The sequence below is a fragment of the Gopherus evgoodei genome, chromosome 4 (genome assembly GCF_007399415.2).
Source record: "Gopherus evgoodei ecotype Sinaloan lineage chromosome 4, rGopEvg1_v1.p, whole genome shotgun sequence".
NCBI classification, from domain to species: domain Eukaryota; kingdom Metazoa; phylum Chordata; order Testudines; family Testudinidae; genus Gopherus; species Gopherus evgoodei.
This window is the reverse complement of record NC_044325.1, coordinates 152,209,500-152,233,241: the sequence shown is the minus strand read 5'-3', so window position 1 is coordinate 152,233,241 and position 23,742 is coordinate 152,209,500. Positions and strand designations below refer to the sequence as shown.

At 43.8% G+C, this 23,742-nt stretch overlaps 1 protein-coding gene across 2 annotated transcripts in view; it reads right to left on the bottom strand.

Moving 5' to 3' along the window:
• LOC115651382 (E3 ubiquitin-protein ligase RNF213-like) overlaps window positions 1-23,742 on the bottom strand; it is a 170,080-nt gene that overhangs the window by 88,483 nt on the left and 57,855 nt on the right. For both annotated transcript variants that reach the window (XM_030562298.1, XM_030562299.1), the window contains 3 exons: window positions 8,633-8,828; window positions 3,100-3,222; window positions 2,919-3,017 (listed from right to left, as the gene is read on the bottom strand). In XM_030562298.1, coding sequence (XP_030418158.1) covers window positions 2,919-3,017; window positions 3,100-3,222; window positions 8,633-8,828 — 418 coding nt within the window. The remainder of the gene's footprint in view (window positions 1-2,918; window positions 3,018-3,099; window positions 3,223-8,632; window positions 8,829-23,742) is intronic.

The window sequence follows — 23,742 nt, the reverse complement described above, 5'->3', positions numbered from 1 at the left end:
GCCCCCTCTCCTGGCCAGAGCCCAGCCAGGGAGCCAGACACCACAATTCCTCTCGTGCAGAGCCCAGCTGCAGGGGGGCCCCCTTCCCCCGCTACTCACAGCCTCTCCCCCCTCCCCCAGAGGTAGATGCTGGGTCCCAGGCTTGTGTAGTTTGCTGCACACCACCATCTCCTTCCCGCAGGGCATGCTGGGAACTGCATCAGGAACCCTCTAGCTCCTTTCCCCACCCCCAGCAGTATCTTCTATGTGTGAGCTGGGCTCTGACAGGTCTAGAGGCCCCTAGTGGCAGTCAGTAGCACTGCACCCCATTTCTGTGGGGGAAAGGGAATTCTATGCAAAAAACATTAATTTCTGCAAAATTCTGCATTGTGCAGTGGCACATAATTCCCCCTGGATACTGGGCTAGATGAACCATTGTATTCCTGGTGGAGTGGCCAATGCCAGGTGCTTCAAAGGTAATGATCAGATCAGGGCAATTATCAAGTGATCCATCCCCGGACATCAGATCCTCAACTGGTGTAAATCAGCAGGGCCACACTGGAGTCACGCCAATATATACCAGCTGAGGAGCTTCCTATCATTATTTCAGTGTGTAGGAGTTGAGTAACATGATGATGAATCAGTCCCTTAAATATTAATGGGCCTGATTCTCTCCTTTCCCGGTGTTGTGGGACATCATTCGCTCCTATGTCAAGTGGGGGTGAAATGACATCTGATCATGCCCCTAATGGTGGCAGTTTACTTTCCCTTTGCACGGGTGTAAATGATGCACAGGTTGCAAATCCATGAGGAATCAGGTCATAGATTCCAAGGCCAGAAAGATCCTGTGATCATCTAGTCTGACTTCCTGTACAATACAGACCAGAAAGGGGAGATTACTTACCTGTAACTAGAGATTCTTCAAGATGTGTGGTCACTACCTGTATTCCACTGAGGGGCACCCAGAGCTGGATCTTTTCAAAGTACTAGTATCAGTTAGTCTGTGCATATGCCCTTACATTGCCTTACATTGTGGTTTTGCTTGAGGCAATAAGGGGCAGGGTGGACCGACTGTGTCTTTGATTCCTTTTTCACTGCAGACCTATCAGATCCACAGCAAAGGGGAAAGAGGGTGGGTTTGAAATACAGAGAGGGATCACACATCTCAAAGAACCTCCAGGTACAGGTAAATAACCTCCCCTTCTTCTTCAAGTAATTAACAAGCAGTACCTAGGTAGGCGGGGGTATGAAGAAGACAATGGAATCATTGAGGGAGAACAAACGAGGGCAGGAAGTCCAGAGACTTGCAGAACTTTCAGAAACAAGAAAATTACTACTGAACACCATGGGAGATCCTGCCTATATGCAGTACCCAGACATGGGTGCTGGATGGGGCTGGGGTTGGAGGTATTTTTGTTTGGAAACTGCCAAAATGGTGTCCCCAGTCCTTAACTCTATGAAATGCTCAGAAACACGAAACTACTACATAAACTATTAAAATTCCTGACTAAGTTAAGAGTAAAACAATTTTATTTGGAAAATGCATCACTAAGAGTGAGAGGCCAGCAGAAGCTGTGACTTGGACCATGCAGCAGTAAGAAGGAACTGCCTCATCCTTTATCGCCTTTGGCAAAACCACCGGACAATGTAAGGAGACAGGCATGGACCGAGAGACGCCACTACACTGAAAAACTCTGGGTGCGTGGCGCACGCACATTACCTTCAGTGAAACCCATCATTGAAAGAACTTCCTTGATTTAATTCTATTTGAACTAGAGCAGATTTCTTAGAAAAAACATCCAAATTTGATTTTAAAATTGCCAGTGATGGAGAACACACAACAATACTTGGTAAATGGTTCCAATAGTTCATTCCTCTCACTGATAACATTTTACACATTTCCAGTCTGAATTTGTCTAGCTTCAACTTCCAGCCATTGGATTATATTAGACCTTTCTCTGTTAGACTGAAGAGCCTATTATTTAATATTTGTTCCCCATGTAGGTGCTTAGAGACTGTGATCAAGTCACCCCTTAATCCTCTCACCTAGCCCCTCATCATCTCGTATCTACACAGCTGTAACCGCCTCCTCTCTGACCTGGACAAATCCCATCTTCCACCCACCCTCCATTGAATCTGTTCAAAACCCTGCCACAAAGAACATTGTCCTGGTTCATCACTTTGATCACATCACACCTGACACTGTGGCATTTTCTCCAATCCATCATATCAAGCACACAGTTCTTGTCTTCACTTTTATGGACCTGCACTGCTGGTACTCACCCTGCCTCTCATCACTCTTCTTCTAACTATTTCCTTAAACACAACTGATGCTATGCTGCCTTCAGCTATGTGAATAACAGTTGTGGGGTTATTTTGGTTTGCTGACAATTCCAAAAAAATCAGGAAAAGTATCTATTTTGGGTCAAACATTTCATTTGGATTTCAAGCATTTTAAAACTATTTTTTAAAAAATAAAATCAAAGGAAATTTCTAAATGAAAAGTCACATTTCAAATAAAAAAACTTGAAACATTTCAGTTGATAAACGTCAAAACAAAAATCTTGTTTTTTTCTGTTTGGTTTTATTTTGTTTTGAACTAACCAAAGCAATTGAGTGAAATCAACACATTTGCTATATTGTTTTGATGTCACCAAATTTGCTTTTTTCAGCAAAAAAAAATTTGTCCAAAAATGTTCCACAACTCTATTTTCCAGGACCTTCACGGCTGGTCCCTACTCTGTCCCTCATACGCCACCTCCCTCTAAATCTCTCCTTAAAAACAAGTGATGCTGTGATGGTCTCCCATGGTACGCTGCTACTGTTGCTTATTCTTCCAGTAATAATCGTCCCACTGTTCTCTTCCCCATCTGTCTATATCTCCGTTTAAGTTCTCTGAGGGAAAGACCATCTTTCTGATTTTCAAATAGTCAGCTCACGCTTTTCAGCCATTCTGCAAACAAAGTTTTAACATGTTTTCGCCAGTCCTGGGTCCAGTCATCACAGAACAGTCCAGCGGAAATGAGCTGATGCCACATCTAGAAACAGAACAAACCTATCAGTTGACTATTTTTAACAGGAATGAAAAAATCATTCTCACTGGGATTTTTTTGGACTCACGTCAGTATAATGAAAAAAGACTTTTTCCTGTTCAGGTGATTTGGGGAATAACTCCTGGATCCATGATTCTGCTACATTCATAAAGCCTCTGAGCTCCTGGATCTGCTTAAGGTCCCCAAAATCCTTTAAGATAAAAAAAGGAGCAAGTTACAGAAGTGGTAAACTCAGCTTTTCATCTCTTTTATAGACATTAAATCAAACACTTGAGAAGAAAATCACTAATTTCAAGACTGCATTTCAAGACTTGATACTGTTCAGAAGCCTAAATATCAGGTCACTGGAAAATTCAGTTGTGCAGAACTCATTATCAGATGGCTGAGGAAATGACAGATTTAAGTAATTCCGGGAGCTACAAGAGAAAATAACTGAAACCAAGGGCCTGTCTACATTGGGAAGCTACTGTGCTGAAACTTTCTTGCTCAAGAGTGTGAAAACTCACCACTGCTGCCCCCTGAGCGCAGCAAGTTTCAGTGCTATAAAGCACCAGTGTAGACAGATCCAAGTGCTGGGAGCACGAGATGGTTTACCGAGAGCGCTGGGAGAGCTGTCTTCCCAGGGCTCGTGCATGACCACACTGTCCCTTTAAAGCATTGCCATGGCAGTGCTTTAAACTGCCAAGTGTAGACTTAGCTCAAGAGACAAATTGGGCCAAACTGAAGTGATTCAGTGAGCAAACACTTTTTTTTAGGGCTGCCATCTTATGCTTGAGAATCTAAACTTCATGAAAAATAAAGTAATTCTTCTAAGGCCTTAAGGGTACTAACAAACCCTCCAAATTGTGAACAAAGTGTGATTCAAAGACACCATAATAGAGGCCCACTTTTCAAAGACACCATAATAAAGGCCCACTTTTCAAAGACACCATACTAGAGGCCCAACTTAAATGTATACCCCAAATTAAAAGACACAATAAAATAACTAAAAAAGAGCCACCGTGGCTTAACAACCATGTAAAAGAAGCAGTGAGAGATACAAAGGCAGCTTTCAAAAAGTGGAAGTCAAATCCTAGTGAGGTAAATAGAAAGGAGCATAAACTCTGCCAAATTAAGTGTAAAAATGTAATAAGAAAAGCCAAAAAGGAGATTGAAGAACAGCTAGCCAAAAACGCAAAAGGTAATAAAATGTTTTTTAAGTACATCAGAAGCAGGAACCCTGCTAAACAACCAGTGGGGCCCCTGGACGATTGAGATATAAAAGGAGCGCTTAAAGATGATAAAGTCATTGCAGAGAAACTAAATGAATTCTTTGCTTCAGTCTTCACGGCTGATGACGTTAGGGAGATTCCCAAACCTGAGCCGTCCTTTGTAGGTGACAAATCTGAAGAATTGTCACAGATTGAAGTGTCACTAGAGGAGGTTTTGGAATTAATTGATAAACTTAACAGTAACAAGTCACCGGGACCAGATGGCATTCACCCAAGAGTTCTGAAAAGACTCAAATGTGAAACTGCGGAACTATTAACTATGGTTTGTAACCTGTTGTTTAAATCTGCTTCTGTAGCCAATGACTGGAAGATAGCTAATGTAACACCAATATTTAAAAAGGGTTCTAGGGGCGATCCCGGCAACTACAGACCAGTAAGTCTAACGTCGGTACCGGGCAAATTAGTTGAAACCATAGTAAAGAATAAAATTGTCAGACACATAGAAGAACATAAATTGCTGGGCAAAAGTCAACATGGTTTCTGTCAAGAGAAATCATGTCTTACTAATCTATTAGAGTTCTTTGAAGGGGTTAACAAACATATGGACAAGAGAGATCCAGAGGATATAGTGCACTTAGATTTCCAGAAAGCCTTTGACAAGGTCCCTCACCAAAGGCTCTTATGTAAATTAAGTTGTCATGAGATAAGAGGGAAGATCCTTTCATAGACTGAAAACTGGTTAAAACACAGGGAACAAAGGGTAGGAATAAATGGTAAATTTTCAGAATGGAGAGGGGTAACTAGTGGTGTTCCCCAAGGGTCAGTCCTAGGACCAATCCTGTTCAATTTATTCATAAATGATCTACAGAAAGGGGTAAACAGTGAGGTGGCAAAATTTGCAGACGATACTAAACTGCTCAAGCTAGTTAAGACCAAAGCAGACTGTGAAGAATTTCAAATAGATCTCATAAAACTAAGTGATTGGGCAACAAAATGGCAAATTAAATTTAATGTGGATAAATGTAAAGTAATGCACATTAGAAAAAATAACCCCAACTATATATACAATATGATGGAGGCTAATTTAGCTACAACTCATGCGGAAAGAGATCTTGGAGTCAACGTGGATAGTTCTCTGAAGATGTCCACGCAGTGTGCAGAGGCGGTCAAAAAAGCAAACAGAATGTTAGGAATCATTAAAAAGGGGATAGAGAATAAAACAGAGACTATTTTATTGTCCTTATATATGTAAGCAGAGTCAGGACGAGCTCTACCCTGACTTCTGGTGGTGAATTATGGCGAGTGTAGAAAAGAATTTCAGGGGCTGATCATGTTTGCATAGGCACACCTACCCCACCTAGCATAGCCCACGGCAGCCAAACCATTTTGACAGCTGTGGGATCCCCAATTTCTTTGTTATTGGGGCTACTTTGACAGCTGTGGGATCACCAATTTCTTAGTTATTAGGGCAGGAGGAATAAAGTGTTGTCACCCTGATTATGTGAATGAGGAACTCTGAAATTGCTTTATGACAGAGAGTCTCACCATCAATTAAGTAGCACTCGCTAGACAAGAGACATGCCAAAACCCAATGAATTCAGACAGGTTGGGGACAGGTGTCTGTACCTGGTGGTGTGGACTCCTTGTGTGAGCCAGAAGCACCAGTTGCACCTCCTTCTGCTCTCTCCACAGTTGAATATCAGAGCTGATTTTTGATTCCCTTAAGAATCTAAGTTACAGGTTGCTGAGCTGAAGTCACTTTGGGCTAATGGTGCACCAGCACTGGCGCTCCCCTACTATGAGCTGAAATCACTAAAGAGCTAAAATTACTGAGCTGAGATCATTGAGTGCTGTGCTAACTAGTGGGGGAGCCTGAAATTATATTGCAGAGCAGAGCAGCTGGCGGAGCAGAGCAGTTTGTGGGACTGTTGGAGTGCCCAAGGAGCGAGCGGTGCTGAGCAGTTTGTGGGGACGGCTGGAGCGGATCACAGGTCGGCTGGTGGAGCAGAGCAGCTGGCAGAGCAGAGCAGTTTGTGGGATGGTTGAAGTGGCCCACGGAGCGAGTGGAGCCAAGCAGTTTGCGGGGACAGCTGGAGCGGATCACGGGATGGCTGGTGGAGCAGAGCAGCTGGCAGAGCAAAGCTGAGCAGTTCATGGAGAAGGCGGAAGCAGAATCCCACAGAGATGCAGGGCAGTCAGCCCCGGACCACATAAGGTGCCCCTTTCTACCCAGGTTGGCGTGGGTGGGTGGGAATACCTGCAGATAGACTCTTGAACTCTGGGGCTGCACTGACCCAGGACAGAGACTTTTGGGACTGTGGTTGATTTCTGGGTTGCTGGACTCAAGAGCCCAGGGGAAAGGACACGGCCTAGTTGAGGTGTTTTCCCAATTTAATGCTACGTTGTTTATCTCATGTTATTAAACATTTTCTGCTACACCGAGACTCTGTGCTTGCGAGAGGCACCCAGGGATGTGTGTGTAAGATTTTCCCAGGTCACTGGGTGTGGGCTCGAGCTGGTTTGCATTACGTTGTAGGGAAGGGACCCCTATGTATTGAACCTGGCCCTTGCTGCTATCAATTCGGCCTGGCAGAAGGGTTACATATAAAGCCATGGTACGCCCACATCTCAAATACTGTGTACAGATGTGGTCTCCTCATCTCAAAAAAAGATATACTGGCATTAGAAAAAGTTCAGAAAAGGGCAACTTGTCCCATATGAGACAAGATTAAAGATGCTATGACTTTTCAGCTTGGAAAAGAGGAGACTAAGGAGGGATATGATAGAGGTATATAAAATCACGAGTGGTGTGGAGAAAGTGAATGAGGAAAAGTTATTTACTTGTTCCCATAATATAAGAACTAGGGGTCACCAAATGAAATTAATGGGCAGCAGGTTTAAAACAAATAAAAGGAAGTTCTTCTTCACACAGCACACAGTCAACTTGTGGAACTCCTTGCCTAAGGAGGTTGTGAAGGCTAGGACTATAACAGGGTTTAAAAGAGAAATGGATAAATTCATGGAGGTTAAGTCCATTAATGGCTATTAGCCAGGATGGGTAAGGAATGGTGTCCCTATTCTCTGTCAGAGGGTGGAGATGGATGGCAGGAGAGAGATCATTTGATCGTTACCTGTTAGGTTCACTCCCTCTGGGGCACCTGGCATTGGCCACTGTCTGTAGACAGGATAATGGGCTGGGTGGACCTTTGGTCTGACCCAGTGTGGCCATTCTTATGTTCTTATTCGTAGATTGATAGATTTAAAAGTCAGAAGGGACTATTGTCACGATCTGGTCTGATCTCATGTAAACATAGGCCAGAGAACCTCCCCAAAATAAGGATAAGCTGTTCAGCGGTATGCAAGAGGCACTGGAGGGAGGGGGCAGAGCAGGGGCAGAAAGATGCGAGGCAGAGTGGAAAGAGACAGCGCAGGGACAGTGGTTTGGGAGAGGGGTGGAGTGGGGAGAGCATGCCCGGGAATTCAGAAACTCAGCGCCTCTGGTCTAACAAGTTCTCTTTTCTAGGGCAAAATTTGGTTTTCAGTCAGGCGTAGCAAACAGGAGCTACCTACCCCGGCCTACACCCCAACACTGAGCCTGCTCCACACAAACCACCCCTAACAGGCAAACAGTTCCCTCCCCTTCACCCGTGCACTGAGAATTCCTTCTGAGACTTTGCTTTCACTTACCCCTCACTGTGCCTCAGAGACCACTGTCATGTGTGTGACCAGATTACTGACAACCCCCACAGCTACTGACACAGTCTACACACCTCAACACTCATACTGGACCCCTCAAGTTACACATGCACTGCACCATAAATTGCAACCACAGCCCTTCCAAGCTGCTCCAATGAATCTCTCCACCATTCAGCACAGCTGCACTTAACACAATGACCACAACTGTGTTAAATGGTGGAGGGATTAGTTGGAACAGGCTTGTAGAGATGGTTGATCAGTAGCTGGTGTAAATGATACCACAGTTGGTATGAATCATCCAAAGCTCCATTGGAATCAATGGAACTGTGGCAATTTACACCAGAGGAGGATCTGTTCCTCTGAATGCACACTAGGAAATTGCATAACAAGATTCCACCATTGCTACCACTGGCTCACCAGTGGAAGCCCTGGTGTAGACAAGGCTCTGGAGGTTTCTGGCATGTTTGCCATGCTTTCAATTAGCCTGTTCTGAGCAGTTTTATTTGAGAAGATTTATGCAGATTCTCTGTCAGATCACATATGGCACCTCGGTGACAATTCATGGTTTTACTAATGGACATTTTTGACACAGAAAAGTTTGTGGCCACTAATGAGAGTATATGAGCTTCCTGAAAGAAATCTTGGAACATTTAGAGAAAAGTCCTCATCAATAACTTAAAATGTTCATTTTACCTTTTTAGTTTGCAGTAAATCTTCTGTTCCAGAGAACAATCCCAAAATCTGCAGTGATGTCATCACGGGGCTGAATAGTATTTCCTTTGGGTATTTCAATAAAGTTGTGACCAAAGTGACTGTTAAATTAAGGCACTGCAGAACATCCTCCAACTCCTTTGGCTGCAAAACATCCTCTGCATTTCCTGTCTGACATCTGCGTACACAGCAATGGAAATAGCATTGAAAACTCAGCTCTGCAATAATCTATTGCATTTTAACTTTAAAATATAATTTAAAATTAATAAAAATATAGGACAACTAGTATATTAGGCAAGTACTACACAGACACACAGTGACAGAGATCAGAGCGCCATTGTGCTTGGCACTGTACAGACACACAGTGAGAAACAGTGTCTGCCTCTTACAAGTCACTGTCTATACAGACAAAGAAAATTATTATCCCCCGGGGTTACCAATGGGGAAGTGGGGCCCAGACATACCAAGTGACTTGCCACTTGGATAAACCCATCAGAGATTGTGAGGTGCCCACATATTAAGCCAATGGGGGCCAAATAAGCACCTGAGATAGACAGAGGTCAGCTGGGGTCAGAACTAACTCTCAGGCAGAGTGAGTCATTCAGGGCCTGGGTAAGGGCTAAGTTACACACAGCTCCACACAGCCTTGATCCTCTGCTCCAACCAGGGAGTGCTCAGAGTACTGCTGGCGGAGCCCAGTGAGTGCCAAGCATTCTGGGATGTCTCAGGTCACACCTCATAGGAGTGTAGACACATTCAGACACAAGAGGCAGCAGAGGGCGGTCAGGATCAGACTGTCCCTGCCTGAATCCCCACCTCCTGGCCCCATTCTTCTCCAGCGGTGGGAGCTCCTCACATCCTTTTACATTCATTGGGCTACGTCTAATGTACATGTACAAGGTAAAGCAAAATCTTGCTTACTGCCCGTACCCCCCACACCGTAAGAGGGAGGCAGTAAGGGGAAAAAACCGATGATAATTACACACCTTAGGTGAAATTCAAGTATTAATATTGTTTTGTTACTTGTATCTTTGTATTAGCCAAATTGCAGCCACAAAATGTTGGAGTTTAAATCAGTTGCTGCGATCATGATTCCAAAAATAGGTATCACGTCAGTTGCCATTTCAGACATACCCAGCACGGTAAAGGAAGCCAGCAACGTATAATCTTTCTGCTTCACGCAAGAAGTACTGAAGCAAAATGCAACCGCTTTTGCTACCCGCAATCTAAATCATAGTTATTGTTACAATTCTTAATTCACTAAAAGAAAATATTCGACTTATCTCTTGTCATTTGCCCTTTACCTAGCCTAAACAAATAAAGTTAATACATGTTAATATTTTTTCTCTCTTACCCACTTGTGTTTTCATCTAGGGTTTAAAGATGCAAGAAAACATATTTGGCTTCTGTCATAACCTTAGTCCCAGATTTGGACCTTAGCGTCCAAATTATGGGGGTTAGCATGAAAACCTCCAAGCTTAGTTACCAGCTTGGACCTGGTACTTACTGCCACCACCCAAAAAATTAGAGTGTTTTGGGGCACTCTGGTCCCCCTGAAAAACCTTCCCTGGGGACCCCAAGACCCAAATCCCTTGAGTCTCACAACAAAGGGAAATAATCCTTTTTCCCTTCCCCCCTCCAGGTGCTCCTGGAGAGATACACAGACACAAGCTCTGTGAAACTACACAGAGTGACTCCCCCTCTCTGTTCCCAATCCTGGAAACAAAAAGAACTTTCCTATTCCCCCAGAGGGAATGCAAAATCAGGCTAGCAAATCCAACACACACACAGATCTCCCCCCTGATTTCTTCCTCCCACCAATTCCCTGGTGAGTACAGACTCAATTTTCCTGAAATTTCCCAGTAAAGAAAACTCCAACAGGTCTTAAAAGAAAGCTTTATATAAAAAGAAAGAAAAATACATACAAATGGTCTCTCTGTATTAAGATGACACAACACAGGGTCGATTGCTTAAAAGAATATTGAATAAACAGCCTTATTCAAAAAGAATACAAATCAAAGCACTCCAGCACTTATATTCATGCAAATACCAAAGAAAAGAAACCATATAACTTATTATCTGATCTCTTTGTTCTTACACTTAGAAACAAAAGATTAGAAAGCAGAACTACTTCTCCAAAGCTCAGAGAAAGCAGGCAGACAGAAAACAAAGACCTCAGACACACAATTCCCTCCACCCAAAGTTGAAAAAATCCGGTTTCCTGATTGGTCCTCTGGTCAGGTGCTTTAGGTGAAAGAGACATTAACCCTTAGCTATCTGTTTATGACAGCTTCTAACTAAATCATTAGGTCTTTTTAGAGGCAAACCAAGGTATAAACCTGAAACGATTAATGATTTCAACCCTTAGGTTTCCTGGACCTGCTCTGAATAACAATCTTTAATCCATTGGTGGTATGGTTTGCTGGTATATTGAAATTACTTGTCTGTGAGTGTGACGTTGCACTCTATATGATTTTATAAATATATGCTAATGAGTGTGAATATAATATAACTGGAATATGCTTCATGCAAAAGGTCTCTTGTAAGGCATCATTACAAAGCTTATAATCTACTGAGTGTGGTCATCCTATTTGTATAAATATATCACTCTTGTATCTGAAACTAGAAATATGAACTATAACTCTGAGGGCCTATTGCAATTATGCAAAGTGTGGGCCATTAATGGTGGTTTGGAATCTAGATGGCTCCCATCAACCAGGACAATTGACTGTGGATGGCTCGGTTTGCAGGCGAGCCTTCCTGTGAGTCAGGCTGGGAGGAATGAAGGCTCGAAGTCTTACAGTGACATGTGATCATGTCACCTGAACTGGAATCCATCTTTAACCTGGTGTCTGTCCATTGAGGAGGAGGGGGTGGGAACCCAGAGAGGGACAAAGGATTCCCGTCTTATGTAAAAGATATATAAAGGGGAATAGAACAAGGGGGATGGAGAAGCCATCATGAGGAATCCCCTAGCTACCACCTGAGCTGGAACAGGAGCTGGAACAGGGGAAAGAATTGTGCCCAGGCCTGGAAGGTGTCCAGTCTGAAGAAAAAACTTACTGAAGCCTCTCTAAGAGTGAGATTATCTGTATTCAGTTTGATTAGACATAGATTTTATTTTGCTTGGTGACTTACTTTGTTCTGTTACTACTTGGAACCACTTAAATCAAACTTTCTGTATTTAATAAAATCACTTTTTACATATTAATTAACCCAGAGTGTGTATTAATACCTGCGGGAGGCAAACAACCATGTATAGCTCTCTATCAGTGTTACAGAGGGTGAACAATTCATGAGTTCACCCTGCATAATCTTTATACAGGGTAAAACGGATTTATTTGGGTTTAGACCCCATTGAGAGCTGGGCATCTGAGTGTTAAAGACAGGAACACTTCTGTTAGCTCTTTCAGTTAAGCCTGCAGCTGTTAGGGGACGTGATTCAGACTTGGGTCCAGGATTGCAGCAGGCTAGCGAGTCTGGCTCCAACCAGGCAGGGCACTGAAGTCCTAAGCTGATGAGGCAGGAAAGCAGGGGCAGAAGTAGTCTTGGCACATCAGTTGGCAGCTCCCAAGGGGGGGTTCTGTGATCCGGCCCATCACAGTGAGTTCTGTGTTTTGTGTCACATGACTAAATTATGATTTGGGGGAGTTTTTGTTGCAAAAACAATATTTTTGCACACAAAAATGTGCATAAAATAATAAAACTAAATTAAAATATAAAAAATATTAATAACAAAACACTTTCCTTTGTAGTACCACACTATTTATAATTAGAATTAGAATTTAATCGCTATGGGTGTGTCCTTATAAAACATCAGTGATGGTTCCATCTTTGCAAAAATCAGTCATAAATATAGGTGTGTTTGTCAATGAACAATGTAATTGTAATTTGATTATAAGACCCAAAAACATTATTATTATATATTATAGTACGGTATAGTGTATTATATTATATTATATATTGCATAATTATTTTATATATAACTATCATTTTGATTTGGAATTTGTCAGGCAATGTAGCCAGCTGTTTGGCAGAACCCACGTTAAAAATTCATAAGTTCATTGGGCAAATCACCATAATATTAATGTAAAATTCTACCTTTAATAGCTATATTACAGCTACAATGTTTTACAGTGTAATAATATAAAATATGTATATACAGGGCCGGTGCTTCCATTAGGTGACCCTAGGCAGTTGCCTAGGGTACCAGGATTCAGGGGGAGCCATTTTGCGCGCTCCCTGAGGCGCACGGAAGCTTCCGGTTCCACTCCGGTCGACCGCCGAAGAAGAACCTTCTGCCGATGTGCCGCGGAAAACAGCAGCAGGCAATTGAGAAGCGCAATGACTGCCACTGTCGCCTGCGGCATTTCGGCAGAGAGTCCTTCTTCGGCAGCGCGACAGGAGCGGAACCGGAAGTTCCCACACGCCCTGTGGGGAGCGCACAAAATGGCTCCCCCTGAATTCTGCCTACGGCGCCAGAAAGCCTGGCACCACTGCTGTGTATATAGTATATAAAATATAATATAATACAATATACGATACTATAATATAGAATAATAATATTGTTTGGTTCTTATAATCAAACAATAAAAATATAAAATCAAGTTCTAGCTAAAATAACTTGGTGATCCTCAATATTATCCCCATATCAGAGGGGGGTGGATATGTTTATAGTGGAACAAATCTTTTTAATTATTTAATTTTAAATTTGTATAACTTGTGTCGCTCTGAGATTTGTTTAGGAATAGTTAAAGGAATTAAGTTATCAATTCAAATCTAGTAAATGCCCATAACATCAAGTGCCACAATGTTGTACCAGAAAAGTGTCATGACTTTACAGGTACTCAGCAACAATACAAATCCTCAGAGGGGACCCAAGCTAAAACTAGCTCCCAGCACCAGGACGCTGACAGCATTGTTCCTCCCCTGCAGCAGCCATGATGTCCTAACAATTGGTTCGGCCAATTAAATGCAGACTCCCAAGCTCCACTGTCTGTACCATGTAAAGAAAGCTGAGAAAATAAACTTCGGCATAAACCTCCAAATGATGAAGTCTGTAAGTTGTGATCTGGAGCCCACAGCAGCAGCCCTGTGCAAGGACATTGTAATATGGCACCCCATAATGCTTTATGGAAATATGTTTATGAAAGTAAATATGACATAATTGGAATATGTTTTATGCTACATATGCCATGTAACATATCTCCGCAAAGGTTATGATCTACTGAATATATTCTTCCTATTTGTATGCATGTATCATTTTTGTATTCAAAATTATGAATATTGGCTGTGTACTGGTTTGATTTTAAGTAGCCTTAGTAAGGCATTTGATCAGCTTCTTGAGAAAGGAATTTGTAAGTTAAGTGCCCAATCAAGAAACACTTAGCTAACAATGAACATTAAGATGCTAATCCACATCTGAGCTTTCCTGGGAATGTGGCCTGGCTTGTAAGGACTGAGTAATGCATGGACATGTGACTTGCTACAAAACTCCATTTTGGAGTTGAATTCTGCGCAAGAGAGAAGAGAGGGTTTCCACTCACAAGAGAAAGTCTATTTAAGCCCATGGGAGACACCTCCATTTTGTCTTCAGCTGGCTCAAAAGATAGCCTCTCCACCCACCAAAGGATACCTGAAAGAAACTGGAACAAAGGACAGTAACCACAGGCAGGGCCGTCCTTAGGCACAGGCAACTGTCATAAACAGATAGCTAAGGGTTAATGTATCTTTCACCTAAAGCACCTGACCAGAGGACCAATCAGGAAACCGGATTTTTTCAACTTTGGGTGGAGGGAATTGTGTGTCTGAGGTCTTTGTTTTCTGTCTGCCTGCTTTCTCTGAGCTTTGAAGAAGTAGTTCTGTTTTCTAATCTTCTGTTTCTAAGTGTACGGACAAAGAGATCAGATAGTAAGTTATATGGTTTCTTTTCTTTGGTATTTGCATGAATATAAGTGCTGGAGTGCTTTGATTTGTATTCTTTTTGAATAAGGCTGTTTATTCAATATTCTTTTAAGCAATTGCCCTGTATTGTATCACCGTAATACAGAGAGAACATTTGTATGTATTTTTCTTTCTTTTTTATATAAAGCTTTCTTTTAAGACCTGTTGGAGTTTTTCCTTACTTCAGGGAAATTGAATCTGTACTCACCAGGGAACCGGTGGGAGGAAGAAATCAGGGGAGATCTGTGTGTGTGTTGAATTTGCTAGCCTGATTTTGCATTCCCTCTGGGGGAATAGGAAGGTTTCTTTTTGTTTCCAGGATTGGGAACAGAGAGGGGGAGTCACTCTGTGTAGTTTCACAGAGCTTGTGTCTGTGTATCTCTCCAGGAGCACCTGGAGGGGGGAAGGGAAAAAGGATTATTTCCCTTTGTTGTGAGACTCATGGGATTTGGGTCTTGGGTCCCCAGGGAAGGTTTTTCAGGGGGACCAGAGTGCCCCAAAACACTCTAATTTTTTGGGTGGTGGCAGCAAGTACCAGGTCCAAGCTGGTAACTAAGCTTGGAGGTTTTCATGCTAACCCCCATATTTTGGACGCTAAGTTCCAAATCTGGGACTAAAGTTAGGACATGGTGGCAGCGGTGGGAGATAGACAGAATCCAGAAGCCAGTAGGAATATTATATTTTTCTTTTCTCTGCTAAGGGCTTTTTAGCACAGAGAAAAAGTTTGGTTTTAAAAGGGAACCAGAGAGAATTTTTTTTTCTGCTCTCTCTGGCAGTTTGTGGCTTGCATGTTAAGCAAGAAGCCATTACCAGACTGTTAAGAGTCTTTTGTCACACAATAGCACTCCCATTGAGAGTCATACCAGCACTATATAAATGCAAATAAAGTGGTTTTTCAGGTTTACTTAACATTGAAGATTAGCTAAAGGCACTGTTGCTAGGCAGACTTCAGGAGGCAACAGAGAGCCTGCAGTTCAGAAGAGAAACACCGGAGGGCACCCCAACACAAGAAAACAGGAACCATGTCTACCAAGGCAAAAATTGAGGCCGAAGCCCAATTCAGAAAAGCTGAACACAGGCGACAGCTGGAAATAAAACAAAAAGACATGGAGATGAAAGAAAGAGAAGAACAGATCAGACAGGCAGCCTACCAAAGAGAACAGGCAGCCTACCAAAGAGAACAGGCAGCCAAAGAGGCGGACCACCGCCGAGAAATGGAAAAACAACAAAAAGAAGATGAAGAGAAGGAAAAACAGAGAAAGCATGAACTGGACTTGGCAAAAGCTGGGCTGCATGTGCCAGCCAACCCTAACAACCCGGCGCCAATTATTGCTCCACAGCACAGGAAATTTCCCACCTACAAGGCAGGTGATAACACCGAGGCCTTCTTGGAAAATTTTGAAAGAGCCTGTCTTGGGTACAGCATCCCCGAAGACCAGTACATGGTAGAATTAAGGCCACAACTCAGTGGACCTTTAGCAGAGGTGGCAGCTGAAATGCCTAAGCAGCAAATGAATAACTATAAACTTTTTCAAACCAAGGCCAGATACAGGATGGGGATAACCCCAGATCATGCCCGTCGGCACTTCAGAACCCAAAAGTGGAAACCAGAGGTGTCATTTCCCAAACACGCCTACTACATTGCAAAAAACTATGAGGCCTGGATAACAGGAAACAACATTCAAACCTTGGAAGAACTGAACCTCCTCATACAAATGGAGCAGTTCTTGGATAGTGTTCCTGAAGACATCACACGGTACATACAAGATGGAAAACCCAAAGATCTCGCTGAGGCGGGGGAGATTGGAGCCAAATGGATGGAACTGGCAGAAAGCAAGAAAGCTACTGTCAAGGGGAATGATTACCCCAGGGGGCACACAGACCATAAACCCTACAACCGAGGACAGCCAAAGACCCCACATACCACCCAAGTAAAGCCACAGATACCCTACCCTTCCACCTCACCAGTCTCCAGTAACTCACCTCGGCCCAGTGACCCCTCAGATGGAAGATGCTTTAAGTGTAATGAACTGGGACATATCAAGGCCAACTGTCCAAAAACCACCATGCGAGTGCAATTCATTACACCACCATCACACCAAAGATCCCCAGGCCCAGATGCCTCTCAAATACCCTTGGAGCAAAGGGAAAATTTGAGAGTGGGCGGAAAGAAGGTTACTGCATGGAGAGACACGGGGGCACAAGTGTCAGCTATCCACCAATCCTTCGTTGACCCCAAATTCATCAACCCAAAGGCCAAAGTTACAATTTACCCCTTCATGTCACAAGCTGTAGACTTGCCTACAGCTCAACTGCCTGTCCAGTACAAAGGCTGGTCAGGAATGTGGACTTTTGCAGTCTATGACAATTATCCTATCCCCATGCTACTGGGGGAAGACTTGGCCAACCAGGTGAGGCGGGCCAAGAGAGTGGGAATGGTTACCCGTAGCCAAACCAGGCAAGCTTCCAGACCCATTCCTGTTCCTGAGCCGTCCACAGAGGCCCCGTCTGTGTTACCAGAGACCCAGACAGAGGTAGTGGACCCGGATTCCATGCCTACCACTGAAACAGCCACAGCATCTCCAGTCCCAGGCCCGGAACTGGAACAGCAACCAGCACCAGCAAGTGCAACCACATCTTCAAACTCAACGCCAGAGGGCGCCAGCGAGCCAGAACTGGCAGAAACAACAGACAGCCATACCCAAAAGGCTCAGCCAGAGCCTGAAATACCCTCAGGTGCACCAGCGGAGAGCGGTTCACCAGCAACGGAAACAACCCCATCACCTACATCGCTTCCAGAAGGACCAAGCCCAAGTCCACAGTCTGAGGAAGAACTGGTGACCCCAGCCTCAAGGGAACAGTTCCAGACTGAGCAGGAAGCGGATGACAGCCTTCAGAAAGTTTGGGCAGCGGCACGGAGCAGCCCACCGCCTCTCAGCTCTTCTAATCGATCCCGGTTTGTTATAGACCAAGGACTTTTATACAAGGAAATTCTTTCTGGTGGACACCGGGAAGAATGGCAGCTGCAAAAACAGTTGGTGGTTCCAACTAAGTACCGGGGGAAGCTCTTAAGCTTAGCCCATGATCATCCCAGTGGCCATGCTGGGGTGAACAGAACCAAGGACCGGTTGGGGAAGTCCTTCCACTGGGAGGGGATGGGCAAGGATGTTGCCAAGTATGTCCGGTCTTGTGAGGTATGCCAAAGAGTGGGAAAGCCTCAAGACCAGGTCAAGGCCCCTCTCCAGCCACTCCCCATAATTGAGGTCACATTTCAGCGAGTAGCTGTGGATATTCTGGGCCCTTTCCCAAAAAAGACGCCCAGAGGAAAGCAGTACGTACTGACTTTAGTGGACTTTGCCACCCAATGGCCAGAAGCAGTCGCTCTAGGCAACACCAGGGCTAACACTGTGTGCCTGGCCCTAACAGAAATCTTTGCCAGGGTAGGTTGGCCCTCTGACATCCTTACAGATTCAGGGTCTAATTTCCTGGCAGGAACCATGGAAAAACTGTGGGAAACTCATGGGGTGAATCACTTGGTTGCCACCCCGTACCACCATCAAACCAATGGCCTGGTGGAACGGTTCAATGGAACTTTGGGGGCCATGATACGAAAATTCATCAACAAATTCTCCAATAATTGGGACCTAGTGTTGCAGCAGTTGCTGTTTGCCTACAGGGCTGTACCACATCCCAGTTTAGGGTTTTCACCGTTTGAACTTGTGTATGGTCACGAGGTTAAGGGGCCATTACAGTTGGTGAAGCAGCAATGGGAGGGGTTTACGCCTTCTCCAGGAACTAACATTCTGGACTTTGTAAGCAACCTACAAAGCACCCTCCGACACTCTTTAGCCCTTGCTAGAGAGAACCTAAAGAATGCTCAGGAAGAGCAAAAGGCCTGGTATGACAGACATGCCAGAGAACGTTCTTTCAAGGTAGGAGACCAGGTTATGGTCTTGAAGGCGCAACAGGCCCATAAGATGGAAGCATTATGGGAAGGGCCATTCACGGTCCAAGAGCGCCTGGGAACTGTGAATTACCTCATAGCATTTCCCAATTCCTCACTAAAGCCTAAAGTGTACCATGTTAATTCTCTCAAGCCTTTCTATTCCAGAGACCTACAGGTTTGTCAGTTTACAGTCCAGGGCGATGATGCTGAGTGGCCTGACGGTGTCTACTACGATGGGAAAAAAGACGGTGGCGTGGAAGAGGTGAACCTCTCAACCACCCTGGAACGTCTGCAGCGGCGACAAATCAAGGAGCCGTGCACTAGCTTCGCCCCATTGTTCTCAGCCACCCCAGGACGGACTGAACGGGCATACCACTCCATTGATACAGGTAATGCTCACCCAATCAGAACCCCACCCTACCGGGTGTCTCCTCATGCCCAAGCTGCTATAGAACGGGAGATCCAGAACATGCTACAGATGGGTATAATCCGCTCATCTACCAGTGCATGGGCATCTCCAGTGGTTCTGGTACCCAAACCAGATGGGGAAATACGCTTTTGCGTGGACTACCGTAAGCTAAATGCGGTAACTCATCTGGACAACTATCCAATGCCACGCACCGATGAGCTATTGGAAAAGTTGGGACGTGCCCAGTTCATCTCTACAATAGACTTAACCAAGGGATACTGGCAAGTACCGCTAGATGAACCTGCCAAGGAGAGGTCAGCATTCGTCACCCATGCGGGGGTGTATGAATTCAATGTCCTTCCTTTCGGCCTTCGAAATGCACCCGCCACCTTCCAGAGGCTGGTAGATGGTCTACTAGCTGGACTGGGAGAATTTGCAGTTGCCTACCTCGATGATGTGGCCATTTTTTCAGACTCCTGGCCCGAACACCTACTACACCTGGAAAAGGTCTTTGAGCGCATCAGGCAGGCAGGACTAACTGTTAAGGCCAAAAAGTGTCAAATAGGCCAAAACAGAGTGACTTACCTGGGGCACCAGGTGGGTCGAGGAACCATAAACCCCCTACAGGCCAAGGTGGATGCTATCCAAAAGTGGCCTGTCCCACAGTCCAAGAAGCAGGTCCAATCCTTCTTAGGCTTGGCCGGATACTACAGGCGATTTGTACCACACTACAGCCAAATCGCTGCCCCATTGACCGACCTGACCAAAAAGACCCAGCCAAATGCCGTTAAGTGGACTGATGAGTGTCAAAAGGCCTTTACCCAACTTAAGGCAACACTCATGTCTGACCCTGTACTCAGGGCCCCGGATTTTGACAAACCATTCCTAGTAACCACAGATGCATCTGAGCGTGGTATAGGAGCAGTGCTCATGCAGGAAGCAACAGATCACAACTTCCATCCTGTCGTATTTCTCAGCAAAAAACTGTCTGAAAGGGAAAGTCACTGGTCAGTCAGTGAAAAGGAATGCTATGCCATTGTGTACGCCCTGGAAAAGCTACGCCCATATGTTTGGGGACGGCGGTTCCAACTACAAACTGACCATGCTGCACTAAAGTGGCTTCATACTGCCAAGGGGAACAACAAGAAACTTCTTCGTTGGAGTTTAGCTCTCCAAGATTTTGATTTTGAAATTCAGCACATCACAGGAGCTTCTAACAAAGTAGCTGATGCACTCTCCCGTGAGAGTTTCCCAGAATTCAGTAGTTAAAAAATGTTCTTAAAATGTAGTTATATACTTAGGGGTATATGTAAAGGTGCATGTGTTGTATTAATCTGTTTATTTTCAAGTTCTAGAAGGAAATCGCCGCCAGTGAGCTTCCCCACTGTCTGCAATTTGGGGGGCGTGTCATAAACAGATAGCTAAGGGTTAATGTCTCTTTCACCTAAAGCACCTGACCAGAGGACCAATCAGGAAACCGGATTTTTTCAACTTTGGGTGGAGGGAATTGTGTGTCTGAGGTCTTTGTTTTCTGTCTGCCTGCTTTCTCTGAGCTTTGGAGAAGTAGTTCTGCTTTCTAATCTTTTGTTTCTAAGTGTAAGGACAAAGAGATCAGATAGTAAGTTATATGGTTTCTTTTCTTTGGTATTTGCATGAATATAAGTGCTGGAGTGCTTTGATTTGTATTCTTTTTGAATAAGGCTGTTTATTCAATATTCTTTTAAGCAATCGACCCTGTGTTGTGTCATCTTAATACAGAGAGACCATTTGTATGTATTTTTCTTTCTTTTTATATAAAGCTTTCTTTTAAGACCTGTTGAAGTTTTCTTTACTGGGAAATTTCAGGAAAATTGAGTCTGTACTCACCAGGGAATTGGTGGGAGGAAGAAATCAGGGGGGAGATCTGTGTGTGTGTTGAATTTGCTAGCCTGATTTTGCATTCCCTCTGGGGGAATAGGAAAGTTCTTTTTGTTTCCAGGATTGGGAACAGAGAGGGGGAGTCACTCTGTGTAGTTTCACAGAGCTTGTGTCTGTGTATCTCTCCAGGAGCACCTGGAGGGGGGAAGGGAAAAAGGATTATTTCCCTTTGTTGTGAGACTCAAGGGATTTGGGTCTTGGGGTCCCCAGGGAAGGTTTTTCAGGGGGACCAGAGTGCCCCAAAACACTCTAATTTTTTGGGTGGTGGCAGCAAGTACCAGGTCCAAGCTGGTAACTAAGCTTGGAGGTTTTCATGCTAACCCCCATATTTTGGACGCTAAGGTCCAAATCTGGGACTAAAGTTAGGACAGCAACATAGGCAGCTGCGTAGGGCACCTGAAAATTTGGGGCACCACTGGGTCTTAGTGTCCACCGCTTGTTTTCCTATCCCTGTTCTGACCCTTCCTGCAGGCTCCCACAGATGGCTGCTCTAGCCTGGTGAGTCTTCCTTGGGAGGGAATCTAGTAGTTAAAAATGAAAAAACCTCCAGCCTGCCAGACCTATTAGCACAACATTGAAACTGTTAAAGAGACATTCAAGGGGTAATACAGCCATTTAACAGGCATTTGCCAACCCCAAGGTATATACTGACAGGTTTCAGAGTGGTAGTCCTGTTAGTCTGTATCAGCAAAAACAAGGACAAGTCCTTGTGTCATCTCAAAGACTAACAAATTATTTGGGCATAAGCTTTTGTGGACTAGAACCCATTTCATCAGATGTCCGTGAAAGCTTATGCCCAAATAAATTTTTATACTGTCAGTTTCTGACTTTACTGACAAAAACAGTTGTCCATTAATGTAATATTTACACAGAACATGTCAGTCTACAGGACCTTAGTTTAAAATTTGCTTTAAAAATATTTCATTAGTGAGCTGGTGAAGATTATAAAATCACATTTCTAAAAAATGCTTGCATAGAGCTTTAGATGCACAATCATCTTTAGCCTTAAATGTGTGGATCTTCAGACATAGTTTTTTAAATAAATCCTTCAAAAGACCTCCCTTATCTAAAATACACATTTTAATTACTATAGTTAAAAAAAAGTGCTTCCAAGTCTTCCTGTCCTTTCTGTCCATCCCTTCACTACCTCTCCCCCCACTTCCCACTGAAGAGAGCCTTTAAAGGGACAACAGTCCTTCCCTTCCAGATAGCTGGACAAAGAGTTCCCTTTCTTTACTTCTGACTATCCGACAAACTAGTTTTAAAAGAACCCTCCAGCAAAATCAGTATCTTAGTAAGACAAAATCCTTGTTATACCTAAAATCTTTGGAAACATATTTTTTTTAAGTTGGTGAAATTTCATAACCATGTCTCTTGTTATGGAGATCACACAAAATAAATTACTGTTCCCTTTTTCTAAAAGCAATTAACATTGTTATGAACACACTAAACCTCTCTGATTAATTTAAAAGAATGTCTTTGTTTCAGTGAGTTAAATATGTAGTAATCTGGAATGCTGGTTTAAGATTTGAGTACATTTAAAATATAAATTCAATTTAGAAATACTGATGAAGAAAATGTAAAACAGAGAAGAGCTGCATCATGTATTCCATTATATGTAATGTTGTATTCAGCAGGACAGCTGATTCGCCCTTACTATGAAGTTTTTGCAAATAAATCTCTGACAAACTTCAGGGCATATCAAAAAACCTATGACTGACATTTTTTATTCCCAAATTTTAGTGCTTTTAATTAGGTACTTTCTTCATGTCCATTCTGCATGAGGGAGAGTGCATGGAAGTCTCTGCGGGAAACTGTGACTCTCCACCACCATGAGGCAGGCTGGACATCTCATTATCCTTTGCTGTCAAGTCCCTCCTCCCTCTCCCCCACCAGACTGTGAGCTTGGGCTGCCATCCGGCATAGGGGCACCAGTTTAATAATACTGCGTAGGGCCCCATAAATCCTAAGGACGGCCCTGACCACAGGGGCATGAGTGATTGCTGGACTCGGACTAGAAGGAGGCTAGTTTGTAAAAGAGGCTTATTGGAACATCTCTGAGGGTGAGATTTTATCTGTATTCAGCTTTTTACTGTATTAGGCATAGACTTGGTGTTTTATTTTATTCTGTTTGGTAATTCACTTTGTTCTGTCTGTTATGACTTGGAACCACTTAAATCCTACTTTTTGGATTTAATACAATCACTTTTTAATTATTAATTAACCCAGAGTATGTATGAATGCCTGGGGGAACAAACAGCTGTGCATCTCTCTCTATCAGTGTTATAGAGGGTGAACAATTTCTGAGTTTATCCTGTATAAGCTTTATACAGGATAAAATGAATTTATTTGGGGTTTGGACCCCATTGGGAGCTGGGCACCTGAGTGTTGGAGGCAGGAACACTTCTTAAGTTGTTTTCAGGTAAGCCTGCAGCTTTTGGGAGATGTGGTTCAGACCTGGGTCTGTGTTTGTAACAGGCTAGTGTGTCTGGCTCAAACAAGGCATGGTACTGGAGTCCCAAGCTGCCAGGGAAAATGGGCTTAAAGGTAATCTCAGCGTATCAGTTGGCAGCCCCAAAGGGGTCTCTGTGACCCAGCCCGTCACAGACACCTTTTGTGCACTGGTGCAAGGACACCTTTTTGCATGAGTATTGGCATTGGGGTAATATATTCTCATTCCCAGTGAGCAGCATACAAAAGCTGGGGAAGACTGAACATGGACAGTATTAAGTTTATGGCCTGAAGTGTTGGTGTCATATATATCTATAAATATATGTATGTCTATGTATCAGAAAGGGACACATTGTAAAGGAGCATGCCAGGAAAAAGTGCAACTCTCAGCTGTGCACTAGCGTCTGTAACCACGTCACCTTTGGT